We start from the raw sequence: 17092 nt of genomic DNA on the forward strand, positions 1-17092 counted from the left end.
CAGGATATCCCACAGTGCCCTAGCGCCCACTCTGGCCAGCAGCTCTGCTGCTCTGACGTCAGGTAAACAGACATCCACCTGTCCCTCTATAAAGCCCTGGGAACTTTTGAAACTCCCCTTCCTGTTTTCTTGGCAAGTGCTCACTTATCTGGCAAGGTGACAATGCCTGCTCCATGGAGCAGACAATCCCCTGCTTGGAGCAATGCTGAGCTACTGGAGCTGATCAGTGTTTGGGCAGAAGAGGCTGTGCAGGGATGCAGGTTGCCCTGCGATCACCTTCTGCCCCTGCTTCCCACAAGACCTATTCTCAAAATGGAGAGAGCTGCACTGTGGGATAGCTGCCCTCAGGGTGCTGTTCTCATCAGGGATGGAAGTGCTGCAAATGTAAACACGCTGACACCTGTGGAAGTGAGTACACTAACCAGTGCTTTTCTTTCACCGGTTCACTATCACTGTTGAAACTGACAGCGCAAAAACTCCTGGGATCTTATGGAGCTGATAGGACAGAGGTCCACAAACTGTGGGGTATGCCCCCCTAAGGGGGAATGGAGGAATGTTATGGGGGGCCTGGGCCAGCCCCCACAGGGGGAGGGAGGGCAACACTGAAAAATGTGGGGACCATAGTGATAGGAGGCATACCATGGCTGCAGCCACTTGTGAGCTTCACCATGCTAGTGTTCCACTGAACTCAAAGCCATAAAAGGGGCTGATCCTGCAGGTGCTGAGTGCCTCTCCTCTCCACTGCTTGCCAGGGAGCAGACCTTGAATTTAAATGGTACGTAGCCCCTTGTATTGGTCCTCTGCAACAGGGGTGAATTTCCCTCTACAGTAGCTGCCATTGTGTGCCAGCTTTAGCAGCGTAATAGAGTAACAGCTCGACTATTACCACAAGCCACAGCTTTCTCTGGCACGCAGCCTTGTCCGGTTGCAACAGATTTGCAGCTACGATGGTTTTGACTCCCTTTTTAAATGGCTGCCCTTGAGCTGCCGCCAGTTTCCTCCCGTTGCCCACTTTTGAAGAGCATAGCTTTTTTCCTCCCTTTCAATGCAGTGTTATCTGGCTTTTAATTCTGGTTAGTGCACGGGGTGTTCCCAGATGAAAGCCGACACTTGTTAGTTTTTTTCTGTTTACGCAGCTGCCTATGTTGAGAAGAAACAAAAAAATGGCCTGCGGATGTGATTTTTAGGTGACCTTGGACACTCCAATAGACACATTCTGCTGGGTTATTAGCATGAGTTAGCAAGCTTCTAGCCAACATGGAAATGCTAACATTGGTAATGAGGCTGAACACTGGCAAGGAAAGGCAGAGAGGCAGGATGATGTGAGAGCTGGGTGAACTGGACATACATGAGAATTTTTTGAGACTCCTTGCCTCAGTTTCTCCACCTGTAAAATGATGTTCACTAGGGGCATTTTGGGTCTTAACTGAGGGCAAAGGTCCAGATCCTCAAAGTTATTTAGGCTCCTAACTTCCAGTTGAGGAGCTGAGCCAAAGTGCTTTGGGCTCCTTGAATGGAAGGGGCTAACTATGTACAAAGTGTTATAAATGTTGGCAATTGAAAATAGATGGTTCAATATGGTCTTGCATGTACCCTCCCCCTTTCTTCCCCTTGGTGCATAGCGACATGTGTTATGAGCTGCCTTTCTTTTGAAGGATAAAGCTAGGTCTTTTTTTCCTACCTTGCACAGAGCTGGGAGAGGGGTTTCTAAAGATTTAAGCAGGCCGTAGGATGGAGAGGAACCCCCTTCTTCCTACAGTTTGACTTCTATGGTGATGACTTCTTCGCTGCTGCTCATAAGGTGCTTCATCTCCATTGCTCCACAGCCCTCAAAGCCATCAAACAGGGTCTAATCCTGCAGGGTGCTGACCCCCTGCACCTATCACTGTTCTAGAGAATGGCAGGAGCAAATCCTGAGGGACTGCAGTTACACCTGACTCTCCAGAAGCCAGTGCAAAGGGGGAATGGCATATATTTGGAATCACAATCAGTCTTAAATGCAAGGGGTTTATTAAAGAACACAGCCCTAACTATAGACCGGGGTCGGCAACCTTTCAGAAGTGGTGTGCCGAGTCCTCATTTATTCACTCTGGTTTAAGATTTTGAGTGCCAGTAATACATTTTAAAGTTTTTAGAAGGTCTCTTTCTATAAGTCTATAATATATAACTAAACTATTGTTGTAGATAAGGTTTTTAAAATGTTTAAGAAGTTTCATTTAAAATTAAATTAAAATGCATAGCCCCTCGGACTGGTGGCCAGGATCTGGGCAGTGTGAGTGCCACTGAAAATCAGCTCATGTGCTGCCTTCAGCACGCGTGCCATAAGTTGCCTACCTTTGCTATAGACCAACAGCCTTCCCATAGCTTGAGTTCCAGCATTGTCCTTGTTTACCAGACACCGCACCCTGTCTGGAACACAATACAGGATTACACAGAGATATCTAGTACCTGAACATCACTGCATGTAAACATTGGCATGGAGGGGGAAGTTCCTTTTGCAGGGCCTATATCTGTGCGCCCACATGAAACCTAAAGTTAGCGAAGATCTAGCTTTGGCTTATTGCATGATCCTAACCGTCACCCAAGCGGTATAAAAAATCATGGTACATAAAAGGCTTTTTTAATGGGAACAGTGAATGACAGAAACATTCTATAAAAGCAGCAAAGAGACCTGTGGCACCTTATAGACTAACAGACGTATTGGAGCATGAGCTTTCGTGGGTGAATACCCACTTCGTCGGATGCATGAATAGAAACATTCTATTCAGTCAGAGAAAGCAAAAGTCCAACATCAAGTGGGCTAATTTCTGAGCCTTTATTTGACTTTCTGGTTTTTGTGGCTTTGATTCATATTTTCCCGGCTTTCCCATGTTTGCATTGCAGTCAGTGAAAGCAGCATTAGCAATGTTTCTGCTGTTTCTGCATTACCTTTCAAAAAGGGAAATTAAATTTACCTGCAAGATCCAAACTGACTTTAGTAAGTGTGTTTTGTTTCTTTTTATCCAGCAACAATTAAATATTTTTCACAGCATATCAGCAAAAATAACTTACAGCTACAGTTGAATGAGGATTTTGTTAAAATAACTTCTTTACAAACAATAGGACTGGGAGCCACATTCTGATCTCAGTTATGCCGTAGTAAATCAAGAGTAACTTCACTGAAGGCAACTGGCTAACTCTGGATTTACACCAGTCTACCTGAGAGCAGAATATAGCCCTAAAGACTCTGAGTGAGATCCCTGAGTGAGATCACTGGGGACAAAGAGCACCCACTCCCTTGCAAAATTGTCCTCTACAAGTGAGTTGGTTAAAGCAAAAACTGATCTGCTAATCTTGAGACACAGGTGCCAAAAAAACTTTATTGCTGGGGTGACACCAGAGATTTCAGTGGGATGAATTTGGCAGAAGTTGAATTAGTATAGCTGAGAATCTGCCTTTCAATATTCTCTCTCATGTCCACGCTAATAAACAGTAATTTAACCCTGCATTGCTCCAGTTGATTTTAATGGATTTGCAGTGGTGAATCAAGCCCACAGATCTTTCCCAGCCATCGCTCTTTTCCATCACCTCTCCAGGACACTAGAGCTAATGGGGGAATTATGACAAGCAATGGGCTAGGATTTTCAGCTAAGTGAGCTGATGGCATTTGATTTACTCAAATGCAAAAACTACTTGCTGCACTGACCCTTGTCGTCTGTTACCACTCTGACCGTTCCTCCTTCTTGGCTAGGAATGACAGAAGAGCGCTGGGGCAGTTTCCTGTCAGTGCTTGCCATCAGCTCTCATTTTTCATCCTGCCTCAGACTTTCAGTTCTTGGTGACTTAAAAAATATTTGATTAACATTTTTTTTTCTTTCTCTAGGATCTCAGCCAGTTCTGAGGCCAGAGAGAATCATACTTTGCTAGGGAGCTGTGCTGCTGAACACTGATGTTTCTTGGGCCAGATACTGCCACCCTTACTCTTGCTAAGTAATACCTGACTCTGTAAGTATGCCAGCTGATGATAATATACTACACTAGGCCAGGTTTTGCCATCAGTGTAGCGTTTGGGCCTGATCCTTTATGCTTCAAGCAATAAGCTTGGCATTATATAGCCTTAAAGGGTGGTCGCTTTCTTCCATGTATAAAACACACCTATTGAAACAATTTCCAATCCTTTCTTTTTTGCTGTCTCTGAATTCACTGGTTCAACACAACAGGTACAGAACACACGTCTGATTGACAAAAATGCCTGACTGTCCCGATGTAGCTACAGTGTCAACCAAGTTAACAGTGTTGTTTGTTTGAAAGACTGCCGTCCTTGTACTGTGCTTAGTGTGTGGGGAAAAATGAAATGTACCATTTGTTGGAATCATACTGGCTTAAGCCATGTCACTTTATACGCATCTCTTTAATAAAAGACAATTGGCCAAATTCATCTCTCGTGTAATTCACTGAAGTGAAGGCAAATGCATTGGGGTGAATTTGAACAGTTAGTTACCATAAATGGTGGAAATTCTCTACTTTTTATAACTCCAAACCAAAACAAATACTATAAATGCTGCAGACTGCCTGTCCTATGAGGGATTATATTGCTTTAATGGCAGCCAATCTTTCCAGTTCTATATTTGGGTTATAATGGCTTCCAGGCTCATAATGCCAGTACAACCGCCTGTAGCTTCAACCACCAGGGGTTTAGCCTCCAGGTTTGGTCCTACTAAACGGGCAGCTCAGTACTGGGCTCTTGACAAACCACCCTCTAAGTCAGGGGTTGGCAACCTTTCGGAAGTGCTGTGCCGAGTCTTCATTTATTCACTCTGATTTAAGGTTTCGCGTGCCAGTAATACATTTTAACGTTTTTAGAAGGTCTCTTTCTATAAGTCTATAATATATAACTAAACTATTGTATGTAAAGTACATACGATTTTTAAAATGTTTAAGAAGCTTCATTTAAAATTAAATTAAAATGCAGAGCTCCCTGGACTGGTGGCCAGGAGCCGGGCAGTGTGAGTGCCACTGAAAATCAGCTCACGTGCCGCCTTCAGCACACGTGCCATAGGTTGCCTACCCCTGCTCTAAGTTTTCTACAGTCAGTAGGGTAATCTCCAGATTTGTTTGTTCTGTTAGTAAATCCGTCTCAGGATCTGCAAACTCAGACATGCCACTGCTAGTTTAGACTGGAGAAGAAGGGGGTCTACAGGAGTGTGGAAGAAGCCCACCATCTGTGTTTTAGGCAAATTCTGCTTAGTTACACTAGTGTAAATCAAGGATAACTCTGCCTTAATGGAGCTACCCACTTCTTAATTAGCTGGAGGACAGTGCTGTGGCTGAATGATGGGAAGCATAAAGCAGCCTGAGAAGCATCGGCTCTCTAGCTGGGGAATAGCACCTGTATGAGAAGGTTCCCTATCTGTGCTCAGGCTTGCAGAAATGCTCTAGAGCGCAGGAGTGCTGGGGATCAGAGTCAGGTCACTTGTTGACTCTCTCCCAGTACGACACTTTGGCGGCATTGCTATCAACAGCAGTGGTTTCCTCTTTAGCCCTAGTCTGAACCATGACATGGGCAAAGTTTATTTTGGTTCGGGTCTGTTTTCACTGTAGAGTGCAGTACACAGAGCAAAATGCAACAAGCACCTACATGTCTCCCCAGAAAGCTTCAATAGTGATTTCTGAAAGAGTACACAAGTGGGTCATTAGCTGCAAACAGCTCCGAAAGTGACCATAGCCAAAGGAAGGAGCAATGGGAGCTATTCCCATTGCAGGGGAGTTTTGTACTTAGAAAAGATTTGTAAATGGAAGTAATTTAAGGACCAGATTCTTGGCATAAAATTGATCCATTGACTTAAGTAGATCAGTGCTGCTTTACCCCAGCAGAAGATCTGGTCCTTAGCAAATATCTTCATTGTAGTTTTAGCCTGCCATAGTCCTGGGAAGAAGAGATTTAGTGTTACTCATCACTCATTAGTTCCCCTCCACTGTGATGTCATTTCTGTGAAGAGCAATGCAGTGGAACTTTGTTTCATCCCTGGCAATTTGCCACGGCCCAGGTGTGAGACAAAGATCCCAATGGAGCATCACCGAAAAAGACAGTGCGGGATTATAGCCCTTAATGTGGCATACAGGACACTCACTAAAGGATTAATTTGTAAAGGCTGTAGCCAGCGACAGTGTCAAGCTATATGCAGCCGCTGAAGATTGATTCTGATAATGTATCACTTGTAACTTGATGCCCTGCTGGTGACCTTAGTTGACCAGTGGACTTTTTATCTCTTAGGTTTTCCTGTACCACCCATCACTGTTGTAAATCAGCATTGAGTGAGTAAATGCTGTTGTGCACTGTGAACTTCATAAAATATTCTTTCCTGGATCTAGGAAGGTTTACTTGATGGGCTTATTTTGTTGTTCCGGTTGGAAGAGTGGAGAAGTAACACTACAACTGGTCAAAAAATGGAGAAAATAGTGGATTTTTCCACTGTGTGTTTCATCAAAATTTTCCAATCGGCTATAGAACTGGTCAGAGTTTTGTGAGAAATCATTGGAGGTTTCCAGGGTACAGTTTGTGGGTGATCATCCTTTTAATGGGAAGGGAAAAGATAGTAAATCTTTAACAAAGATAATATCCCTCCCAAGTGACTTCCAGTCAATGGATTTGAGTTAGAGGGTCACAAATAACCACAAGTTTTAAGCAGCCTGAATAAATATAATTTTCCCTGTAATGTAGCTAGATTCTGCTCACTCAGTATCTCTGAAGTCCTATCTCCTCCTAGTTGTCCAGCTGAGGAAAAACAGGATAGACAAGATCTGAATTTCTAATATAAAACTTAAGCAGAAACATGTATATGGAGGAAGGGGGGAAGTTGTTAACTTAAGCTTTTCTCTCCCTTTTCTGGTCACCTTTATGCTAAATCAACATTTGGCTTAATCTACTCCACTATTCTTTTTCTATAACCTGCAAAAAAAATTCCATCCAGTGGCTTAAATTTTCAGAAGTGATATGTATGCAGCATTTTTGGCTGCTGAATTTGAGCCACCTTAAATGGGTCCAGTTGCTAAATCAGGCCCTTTTAAGATGTCCCAAGTTGGGTCCCCAAAATCACTAGTCACTTTTGAAAATTTAGGCACTTTTCCACCTTACTTCAGCTCAATGCCTAAAGGAGTTGTAGGCAATGCCTCTTAGCACAGAGAGAGAGCAGAATACAGATAACCAGCAGGTCACAGTAAGGCAAAAGTACTTTGTGAGTAATGCACATTGGAAAACAATAATCCCAACTATACATACAAAATGATGGGGTCTAAATTACCTGTTACCACTCAAAAAGTGATCTTGGAGTCAGCGTGAACAGTTCTCTGAAAACATCCGATCAATGTGCAGTGGAGCAGTCAAAAAAGCTAATGTTAGGAACCATTAGGAAAGGGATAGATAATAAAATATATCATAATGCCTCTGTATAAATCCACAGTAAGGCCACACCTTCAATAGTGCATGCAGTTCTAGTTGCCCCATCTCAAGATATATTGGAAAAAGTACACACAAGGGCAACAAAAACATCTGGGCTATGGTACAGCTTCTATATGAGGAGAGCTTAAAAAGACTGGGACTGTTCTGTTTAGAAAAGAGATGACTAAGGGGGGGATATGATAGAAGTCTATAAAATCATGAATGGTGTGGAGACAGTAAATAGGGAAGTGTATTTACCCCTTCACTTAACACACAAACTACAAGTCAAATGATAAAATTAACAGGCAGCAGATTTAAAAAAAACCAAAAAACGGGTACTTCACACAACACACCGTCAACCAGTGGAAACTCATTGGCATTGGGATGTTGTGAAGGGCAAAAGTATAACTAGGGTCAAAAAAGAATTAGGCACCGTAAGTTTATGGAGGATAGGTCCATCAATGGCTATTAGCTGAGACAGTCAGGGTCACAGCCTCCAAATGCCAGAAGCTGAGGTTCACAGGGGATGAATCACTTGCAATTGCCCTGTTCTGTTCATTCCCTTTGAAATACTTGGCACTGGCCGCTGTCAGAAGACTGGATACTGGGTTGGATGAACCATTGTTTTGGACCAGTATGTGTTCTTATGTATCTACGTCCATGAAAATATATGGTTGAATTGGCTACCAAATTAGATTTAAAAGTTTTTGCCACCTCCTCACCAACATCTTCAAAATTATTCTTGCCATATCAATAAACCACACACTTTGCATACTGTAAACAATATGTATGTTTTATTCCATGTTATTAGTATTGGAAATTGAATATCCAAAGAGCTGGGGTTTGTTTTGTTGACAAATATGTGTAACATTCTAACTACATTCCAGATGTAACATTTACACTGAAAAATATTTACAGGTTCAATTTCATACGCAAAAAGTTTCAAATACAAATACAGTTAGTACAAAACCTCCCAGAAACTCTGTAACAGCACAGACTTGTTATGGCCTTTAGTTAAGTTCAAGTATTTTCCAGTGGAATGGAATGCAAGCAACAAGGTAATTTGGCTTCTACCTGGGACATTCCAGGCCCTGAATAAAAAAGATGAGCACTTTATCTGACATGTTTTAGTGAATATATTCAGCATTTAGGATTAAACAAACTACACAACTAAACCCATCTGCTCTGAGAATGAAACAACTAACCTGTAAAACAAGCAAAGCATTAAACCCATCCCATATAGTGACCTCGTTCGAGAAGGATGCTGCATGTGAATTAGTTGCAATTGTCTGAGCAGTTAGATGGTTAGCTCCTGATGGATTATTACCTAATCTGGGACCCAACTTTTTGCCACATTGTTTAAGAAGGTTATGTTTATTGTGCCTCCTAATATTTCTCCTTCCCATAAAAAAATGGGATTTCTTTTTTGAGATTGGCACAGATTCATTTGCGAGGCAGTATTAAATCCTGGTTGCCTGGTGCAATGATGACCTCTGAAGGCCTTAGAGGGTATAACCAGCAAAAGAGGGAACAGCTTGGGAGGGCCGCAAGGGATGTGAAAGGAGTAGTGGGAGGACATTCAGCAACATCACATAATAATACTAATATACATTTCTCCAGGCCAATTCTGTCCCTTGCTTTGGCTCCTACATGCTGCTCCCATGGCAAATAAGGGCTGTAATTGAGTCAAAGGGACTGGGGAAGAATTCCCCTAGTGTAAGAGCAGCTCTAAGTGTGCCTAGGCTCCTCTCCTCTCAGCCCCTAGTGTGGGACTCTTGCTGTGCTGGCTGTGAGTTGAAAGGGAATCCTCCATAGCACTGAGTGCTACAGAGATTTGGGGTTGTGGATCATCCCAAAGGCAGCGCTGGCAAGGCTGCTGGAGGTTAGAGAAGCTCTGCAGAGGTGCAACACACAGCGTGTCTTCTCACCTGCAGGTCTCGAGGTGCTTTACCAAGGTGGGTAAACGTTATCAGCCCTATGTTGCAGATAAGGAAACGGGAAGTGACTCAACCAAGGTCACAGAGATTATCAGTAGCATGGTCGGGAACAGCACACAGGTCTCTTGCTTCAGTTTTATCACCAACCACTAGGTCACGGCTACCTTACGGGCTGAATAGCAGGAAACAAATCTAACCCTGAATGCTCTAAGACAGTGACATATTCTCTCAAGGGAGGTGGTGGAAGCCCCATGCTCGGGTCTTTTACAAGTTAATTCTAGAATGGACGGAGCCCTGGACAAGGTGCTGCAAGAAATGAGCCAGCACTGGCCCCAGATGTGACTTTAAACTTTTATGGGTAAAATGCTTCCCCTACTGAAGTCACTGGCAAGACTCCTAGTGACTTGAATGAGGCCAGGATTCTGCAATCTACTATTATCACATTGCCACTGCCTAGCCCCACAGGCATGCTGTTCAGCACTGCCCTGTAGCTGCATGGGGGCATATGGAAAATGTGAGTTACGTCCTGCCCCATCTTATGCCCCATGCAACTTTACTGATTGTACGGGTTCACTTGACTGGGGTAGCGAATGAATCAGGACAGAATTTGGACTATTGTGTACAACGCTGACATGCTCGCAATCATCATCTGACCCGTTATGCTGATGGTGTGGAATGGGGGGTAAGGAGAATCACACATTGAGACATTCAATAGGTACTGAGGGCCCAACTTCCCTGCCTGTTAGTTTGGGCGATAATTTGGTGTCCCTCCTGCAGAAATACAGCTCATTGACCACCACGGTAACACTAAGTACCTGGCATAGGCTACCCAGAAGGGTCAGGAAATTCAGAGTGGCTTCTGAAATCCCATCTTTAACTCACTCCCTTTTTAACAAGGCATCACAAGCAAGTCCTCAATCACAGCTCTCAAGTCATCTGCTTTTCACCACAGCAAGTGAAGCCAGGAAACGAAACCAAACCAACCCCCCCGCCGGACACAATCATTTTGTAACTGAAAATGTTTCTACACTGAAAACGTGTATACCACATATTGGCTGCCTAAAGCAGGTGAACTGGAGCCAATAGGTTGAACATGGGGCTGGACACTTGGAATCGCTGCAGTCTAATCCTGTCTCTGACACTGACCCGCTGGATGCCTTGGGTAAGCGTCTTAACCATGCTGGATAAAGTGGGGTTAATAATAGTTACCTTCCAGGCGTGTTGAGGGTTAATTAGCTCTTTGTACAGCATTAGGCATGGGTGATGAGAGATTATAATTATAGACCACTCAGAAAGGAGGTTAGACTAGAACCGACAAGAGAGTATTAACAGCAAAATCCTGCACTCGCTGACGGTCCTTAGCCCTAGAGATGGTGGCTGCAGGGAGGGCAGGGCTCACAAGGCCCGCACAGATCCAAAGCGGTTGTGCATCTCCTCCTAATATAATAAACAATAAAGGCCGATTATGCATTGATTAGAGCGAGCTCATGTGATGGACTCTGAGATATCAGATTTAAAGCTTGTTTCTCTGCCTCCTGGGCAAATGCTTGGCATTAGCCACCCTTACAAATAAAGTCAGAGCCAAGGGGCTGGCTCTGTTTCTCTGGCTGGCTATTCTCGGTCCAGCAACACCAATCAAAGCAGGATTGAATTAAACACAGAACACTCCCTGAAGATTAATGACTAGCTGAGGAGTCCAGTGGAAACCTGGGGTCAATTACACCCAGCAGGAATTGTTCAGGAAATGCTGAGGGCTGGAGGCTGTTGTTGCTGTTATAAACAGGATAAACATACAACCCAAACTCCCCCATGCAGCAGAGAGTCACTGCTCTGCTCCAGGGGGACACGTTTCAATGGGCCTGCTGCATTGTGAGTCATCGCTAAGGAAAAAAACATGCAGCATCCAACCCTCAGTCTACTCAGAGCTTCCATCAGGGTCATCATGTTAATTGCCTGTGGGGGGCACAGGGCCAAAGCTAAACAAGGGAGATTCACATAGATACGCAGTATAAACGTCCACACTGGGCAGCATAAAGCATAAACCAATTCCCAGCTGTGGGCCTGACTTCACCACGGCATTGCTCCTGGTCAGAATATATACCAGGGTCAAGGGATCTGCAGCACATTTCATTTTTAATGGAACCCACCATTATCAAGCAGACCCTCTTAGTTTTTAGGTATGTCCCACGTTTAGGAGGAATAATTTAACTCCATGCAAAATGCAAAGTCGTTCCATGAAGCAAAGAGAAAGGACTCAGCCAGGAGGAGCAGACCGATATGTTTCTTCCACCCCCACCAGGTTGTAAATATTAGGAGCCTTTTGTGCAAAACTCACGGCTAAAGTGAGTTCTTTCCTAAGACAGACCCATGGAGTAATCCTGACCTATCCTGCTGAGGAAATCCACTACATGTGCCCTGTCGGGCAGCAGAATAAAGCTGCATTCCTTTAAACAGAACTGATGATTTGTGATCAGTTCCTTCAAGTCACTCAGTCATTTTCAACAATCACATGGAGCAGATTCTGCTTTCAGGAGATGTCCTCCAATGGGAACAGGATCAAACCCTAAATTACTTTATAGGTGGCTAAGCAAAATATATTAAACATTTTTGCCAGAAGCTCTCGAGCTGGTCACTGTATTCCAAACAATCATTTACTCTGTCACTATCACGGATGATGCTGTAGAGCTTTCGAGAGTGCCTTCGTAGGCCCTGACTGAATACAGCACTTCTGCACGAGTCGGCCCACAGGGCTACTTACTTGCTTAAAGTTAAGCACGTTCTTAAGTGCTCTGCTCATTCAGAGTGTTTAGAGGTTTATCGTAGTCTGAGATTTATGGGTCTAATCCTGGAAGCTCTTGAATGCATCCTGCAAAGCCACAGTAGGAATTGAGGACACCTAGGCACCTGGCAGGAACAGGCTCTCCGCGAGAGGCAACTGAACAGAAAATGGGGCAGCTATTTATTTACTTTTTTACTTCAGCATGTCCACTGACACCCAGGCCGATAAATCACCCAGCCATGTTCCCAGCGGTCAGGATTACATTTCTGCTCGTTACCGGAGTTCATTCACAACAAAGCCACAGACACAGTCAGTTTTGTACAAGTGAAAAAAAAATACTTTGGCAATGATGAAAAAAATACATTACCAAAGTATTTCTGACAGAGAGTGTTTGAAACCCTTCTAGTTGGAGCCACGCTGTGTTTAGGGTCCTAACCCTGCTTGCCTCACTGACATGAATAGCCTCATGGAAGTCAATGGTGGTGTCTAGACTGGGCTTCTTTTCTTAAGATTTCCCCACTTCTCCCACCATCGGTTCACTTTCTCCCGCAGAACTAGAGCAGACAAGGTGCCAGTGGCCACTGGCATTGTTAAGCACCATGTTGCATAGACTTGGTCTGCACTAGCATTGCATTGTGGGTATCTCTGGTGGTAAACTTTAGCCAAAATAACCTGGTGTACACAAGTCCAGTGGAACTAGTCGTGTGAGCAAGGCAAGGGGGATTTGGGCCTTAAACTGCAGACGAGTGCTTTTTGGGAATCAGGGGCGGCTCTAGAAAATAGGCTGCCCCAAGCAGCGCGGTGTGCTGCGCCGCCCTTCCTCGGTCCCGCGGCGGGTCCCCTCTTCCCGCGGCTCCGGTTGAGCTCCCGCGGCAGGTCCACCGGAGCCCCGGGACGAGTGGACCTCCCGCGGGCACAGCTGCGGACGGTTCGCGGGTCCGGCGGCTCCGCTTGAGCTGCCGCAGTCATGCCTGCGGGAGGTCCAGCCGAGCCGCGGGACGAGCGCCCCCTCCGCAGTCATGCCTGCGGCAGGTCCGCTCGTCCGCGGCTCCGGTGGACCTCCCGCAGGCATGACTGCGGCAGGTCCACCGGCCCAGCCTGCCGCCCCCTAGATTTGGCCGCCCTAGGCAACAGCTTGGTTTGCTGGTGCCTAGAGCCGCCCCTGTTGGGAATGGCCCCTCTCCTGTCCCGGCAGAGTCTCCGGTTGGATCAGATGAAATAAATGAAGCTGAACCAACTGACACCAGCTGAGGATCTGGCCCAAGGGCTGGCCATTTGACCTCCAAGAGAGAAAAATCAGCCACCATTCTGAGCTGGTGTTTTTTGGTGGGGGTGGGAAGTTGTAAAAATCATCGTGGGATTGATATTACATTATATATATCTGTATCTCACACATAATATTCAGATGTGTGTGTATATATACTTAAATATATGTCTCCACACACACACTGTACACACTATGCTTTGATCTATTTGTCTGCAACTATTTATAAGCTTTTGATTAAAACAAAAGTACATGATAACAAAATTTGTCAGCACTGGTCTTCTGATCTCTACCAAGAGTTAACACAGACATTAGAAACTTCGAATTTCATTTTCCTGGTTGCTTAAAGGCACTTTTGCTTAAGATGTGCAGTAGCAGTGTTAAAAAACACTAAACTGCTGCAATTCCCACCAGCTCTGGGATGAATGCTATACTGCAGCATCGTTACAGTGCAAATTGACTGCAAATGCTACATAGCATTTGATCCCATTTGCTTTGCAGTTCAACACTGATTGGGGGAAGAAAAGGATACAACATTTACCTCAACGCTAATCACTCAGGGTGGCGTACATTCTTTAAAATATGGCTACTGTGCTTCTGACAGTCTTCATGTTCCATTAATGCATGGTTAGAACTCACGACTGCAATCTCTGTTGCGTTCATCTCCAATGACTGCTTGTTAGTGCATGTAAGAATCCAGGCAGGAAACGAGCCATGCTGGTGGATCGTGGCAGTTTATTCAACATGTCACTGTTTTCCCCTTTAACGGAGGAATTCAAATTAATTTGAGGAAGGACATTTAGTAATTAAACCCTTCTCAACACAAGTACAGTACTATAGCCTCACGATGCAGGACATGAGTTGCTCAGGGTAGTCAAGACTTTTCTTCTGAATGATCAACAGAGTCCCCTTCCCGCCAGCCAGCTCGCTTGTCAGTCCAGTCTCTGTCGCAGAGAGCCTGCAGTGGGTCGTCCTGGGCAAATAGCTAGTGAGTGACATAAGAAGAAAGACTGTTACTCCCACCCCTAAGCAGTGCCGGGGCGTCTGCGGGGGACCATACAGTTTAGCTCGATGGAGGTTCCCAGAGAGAATATGGACTAGGCAAGAAAGGGAGTGTCTTTGTTAACACACCAGAAGACATTATTCAAATGTAACGTTTGAAACAACTCATCCGTCAGCTACATTTACTCCCACATACAAATTGTGCCTGTGCTCTGTGAATTGAATTCTAGACAATGCTGGAAAAAACCCACACTCCTACTTACATTGCCCTGTCTGTGAGCTACGGTCAAAGCACCTAATTATATCCATACAGAACTCTTTCCATCTTTGCTGCTAGAACTACCTTTTTCTGAACTGGCTTTGGGCTTAGCGCCTTGTTTCTCATGGGCAGTATTGACCCTGTTCTGTTCTACCACCGTCCCACCTGAAGGTGGGCTACTGGTTCTGGAAGGCTGCATGTTGGCCTGAGTGGCACTGTAGCTCTGGAATGCGATGTCTAACTGCTCCTGGGCCACTCTCAAGTGTTTATGAAGGGTGGACAGATCTGGCGGGATGTTCTCATCTGGGCTTGTGCACTGTTGTTCTTGAGCAACGTTAGCCAAGTTCTGCTCATGGGCCAACAGGCTATTTGGGACCTTTGCGGGCTTCTCCGATTTCACGACCAGGTTATACTCGGGAGGGCAGGAGATATTCTTCGAATAGGAATAGTTGTATGGAGGCTGCCTGAAACTATTAATCTTTCTGTTGCGAATGGCATCTCGAATGGTCCCAAACCCCAAGTGGAACATTTCACACATGTTGAGCAACAGACACAGGCAGCTCACAACATACATCACCAGGAGAAAGATGGTCTTCTCTGTCGGCCTTGACACAAAGCAGTCCACGGTGTGAGGGCAAGGGGCTCTGTTGCAGACAAAATATGCTTCCACCTCAAAGCCATAGAGAAAATACTGCCCAACCAGGAAACAAACTTCAAATGAAGCTCTAGCAATGAGCTGGAAGACGTAAATCTTCATCAGCCCTTCTTGCTTAATGCGTCTCCTCCCGTCGTGCTTCTGCTGCTCCTTGCTCTTTTTGTTTGCTTTGGCTTTCTCCTCATTTTCCACCGTGTTATCGGAGATCATGGGCTCCTCTTCGTCTGCTTCCAAAGGGTCTTCCAAGTTACGGACGGCCTGCCAGTTCAAAGCAAACTGCTTCTTCTTCTTCTTGAGTACCTTAAGCCTCTTCTCCTCCTCGGAGGACCTAGCGATCCTATGGATGGCATAGCCCAGGTACATGATGGAAGGGGTTGAGATCATGATGATCTGGAAGACCCAGAACCGGACATGTGATAGCGGTGCGAAGGCATCGTAGCAGACATTGTCACAGCCTGGTTGCTTGGTGTTACACGTGAATTTGCTCTGTTCATCTGAGTATATGGACTCCCCTCCGACAGCCGTCAGGACGATACGGAAGACGATCAGCACGGTGAGCCAGACCTTCCCCACAAAAGTGGAGTGATTGTGAATTTCTTCTAGCAGACGGGTGAGAAAACTCCAGCTCATGTTGGTCATAAGGGCTAATCATTTATAACCTGCAAGAAAAGCAGGAAGAAAAAACATAACGTATAAGTTAATGCAGCTCTGTTTGGTCATAGCAACAGATGCCATTATAATAGTGGCATTGGTACATAGCAGGATGATGTCAGAGTGAAGTTATTTTATTCCAGAGATCAGCATCACTATTATGAGAGGCTCAGTATAAGTGGAATTGTAATTTGTACATTGCAAGTCACTGAAGCAATTAAGAGTTTTACTTTATATCACTATAAGCTCATTATAAGGAGTTTCCATTATTTGCACAAATAAGTGCAGTACATTGGATATGTTTAGGCCATGATCTTATAGTGAACTCCCAAGGACAAAGCCCTCCAGTCAATGGGACTTCGTGTGGGTTGAGAGGTCTGTCCATTCATTGCAGGATCAGGGCCTTATACTATAAACAAACCGATGGCCATTTAGGAATCTCACAGTTGTCACTATGCTGCATGCCACCATCACTTTGAACTTGATAACATGGGGAAAGAGATCTGATTCTCCTACTCCAATAGTACAGGCCCCCCTACCACTGGAGCTAAATGCTAGCTGAGACTCTCTGTTAGCAGTACAGATCCTATGACACAGCTGCATAGCTATGATTCTATCAGTGGAGTGCCTAACATGCTAGTAGTCAATTACAATATATAAGAGATAGTCAGTAGGAGCGTAAACAGTGAGAGCATAGGTATCTGTACACATTACACCCACAAAAGCTACACTAAAAGAACATTATTAAGGTTGCAAAGTCAAGCAGTCAAAGGTAAGGAGATGCCAGAATTAAGGTCGCCTGTGTAACCTTAACTTGGCCCCCGTGTGCATACGCATTATGATACAGCCTTTAATCACAAGGTCACATACTATATTTTCCACAGAACCAGGGGTGGTGCTGGGGGGCGGGTGATTTACCAAGGAAATACTGTTTGAATGTAACCAGAGAAATCTATCTATGGTACCTGTAGCAACTGCCATTCTCCGACTGAAGGCAGAGCAGAGAGAGCAGCAGCTGCTGGCCTGCCCGGGCTGGGGACGGAGGTGCCCAAGAGCAGTCTCTGGCCTGTGTCCCCACCCAACCCAGGGCAGCTCCCTGAAGGCTCTGCCAGCCCCAGAGTTAGGTCC

The 17092-nt window shown here is 45.0% G+C and overlaps 1 protein-coding gene and 1 long non-coding RNA gene across 9 annotated transcripts in view; one reads left to right on the forward strand and one right to left on the reverse strand.

The window, feature by feature from the left end:
• LOC123362990 overlaps positions 1-17092 on the forward strand; it is a 35512-nt gene that overhangs the window by 3864 nt on the left and 14556 nt on the right. For 2 of the 3 annotated variants that reach the window (XR_006576668.1, XR_006576669.1), the window contains exons 2-3: positions 3863-3984; positions 10252-10516. This is a non-coding gene — a long non-coding RNA (uncharacterized LOC123362990). Of the gene's footprint in view, positions 1-3862; positions 3985-4199; positions 4406-10251; positions 10517-17092 lie in introns of those variants that run through there. The other variant, XR_006576667.1, reaches the window with a different exon arrangement.
• GJC2 (gap junction protein gamma 2) overlaps positions 13319-17092 on the reverse strand; it is a 133540-nt gene continuing 129766 nt past the window's right edge. For all 6 annotated transcript variants that reach the window (XM_045003610.1, XM_045003611.1, XM_045003612.1 and 3 more), the window contains one exon: positions 13319-15972. In XM_045003610.1, coding sequence (XP_044859545.1) covers positions 14699-15952 — 1254 coding nt within the window. In that variant the 5' untranslated portion in view covers positions 15953-15972 and the 3' untranslated portion in view covers positions 13319-14698. The remainder of the gene's footprint in view (positions 15973-17092) is intronic.

The sequence above is a fragment of the Mauremys mutica genome, chromosome 2 (genome assembly GCF_020497125.1).
Source record: "Mauremys mutica isolate MM-2020 ecotype Southern chromosome 2, ASM2049712v1, whole genome shotgun sequence".
Taxonomy (NCBI): Eukaryota; Metazoa; Chordata; order Testudines; family Geoemydidae; genus Mauremys; species Mauremys mutica.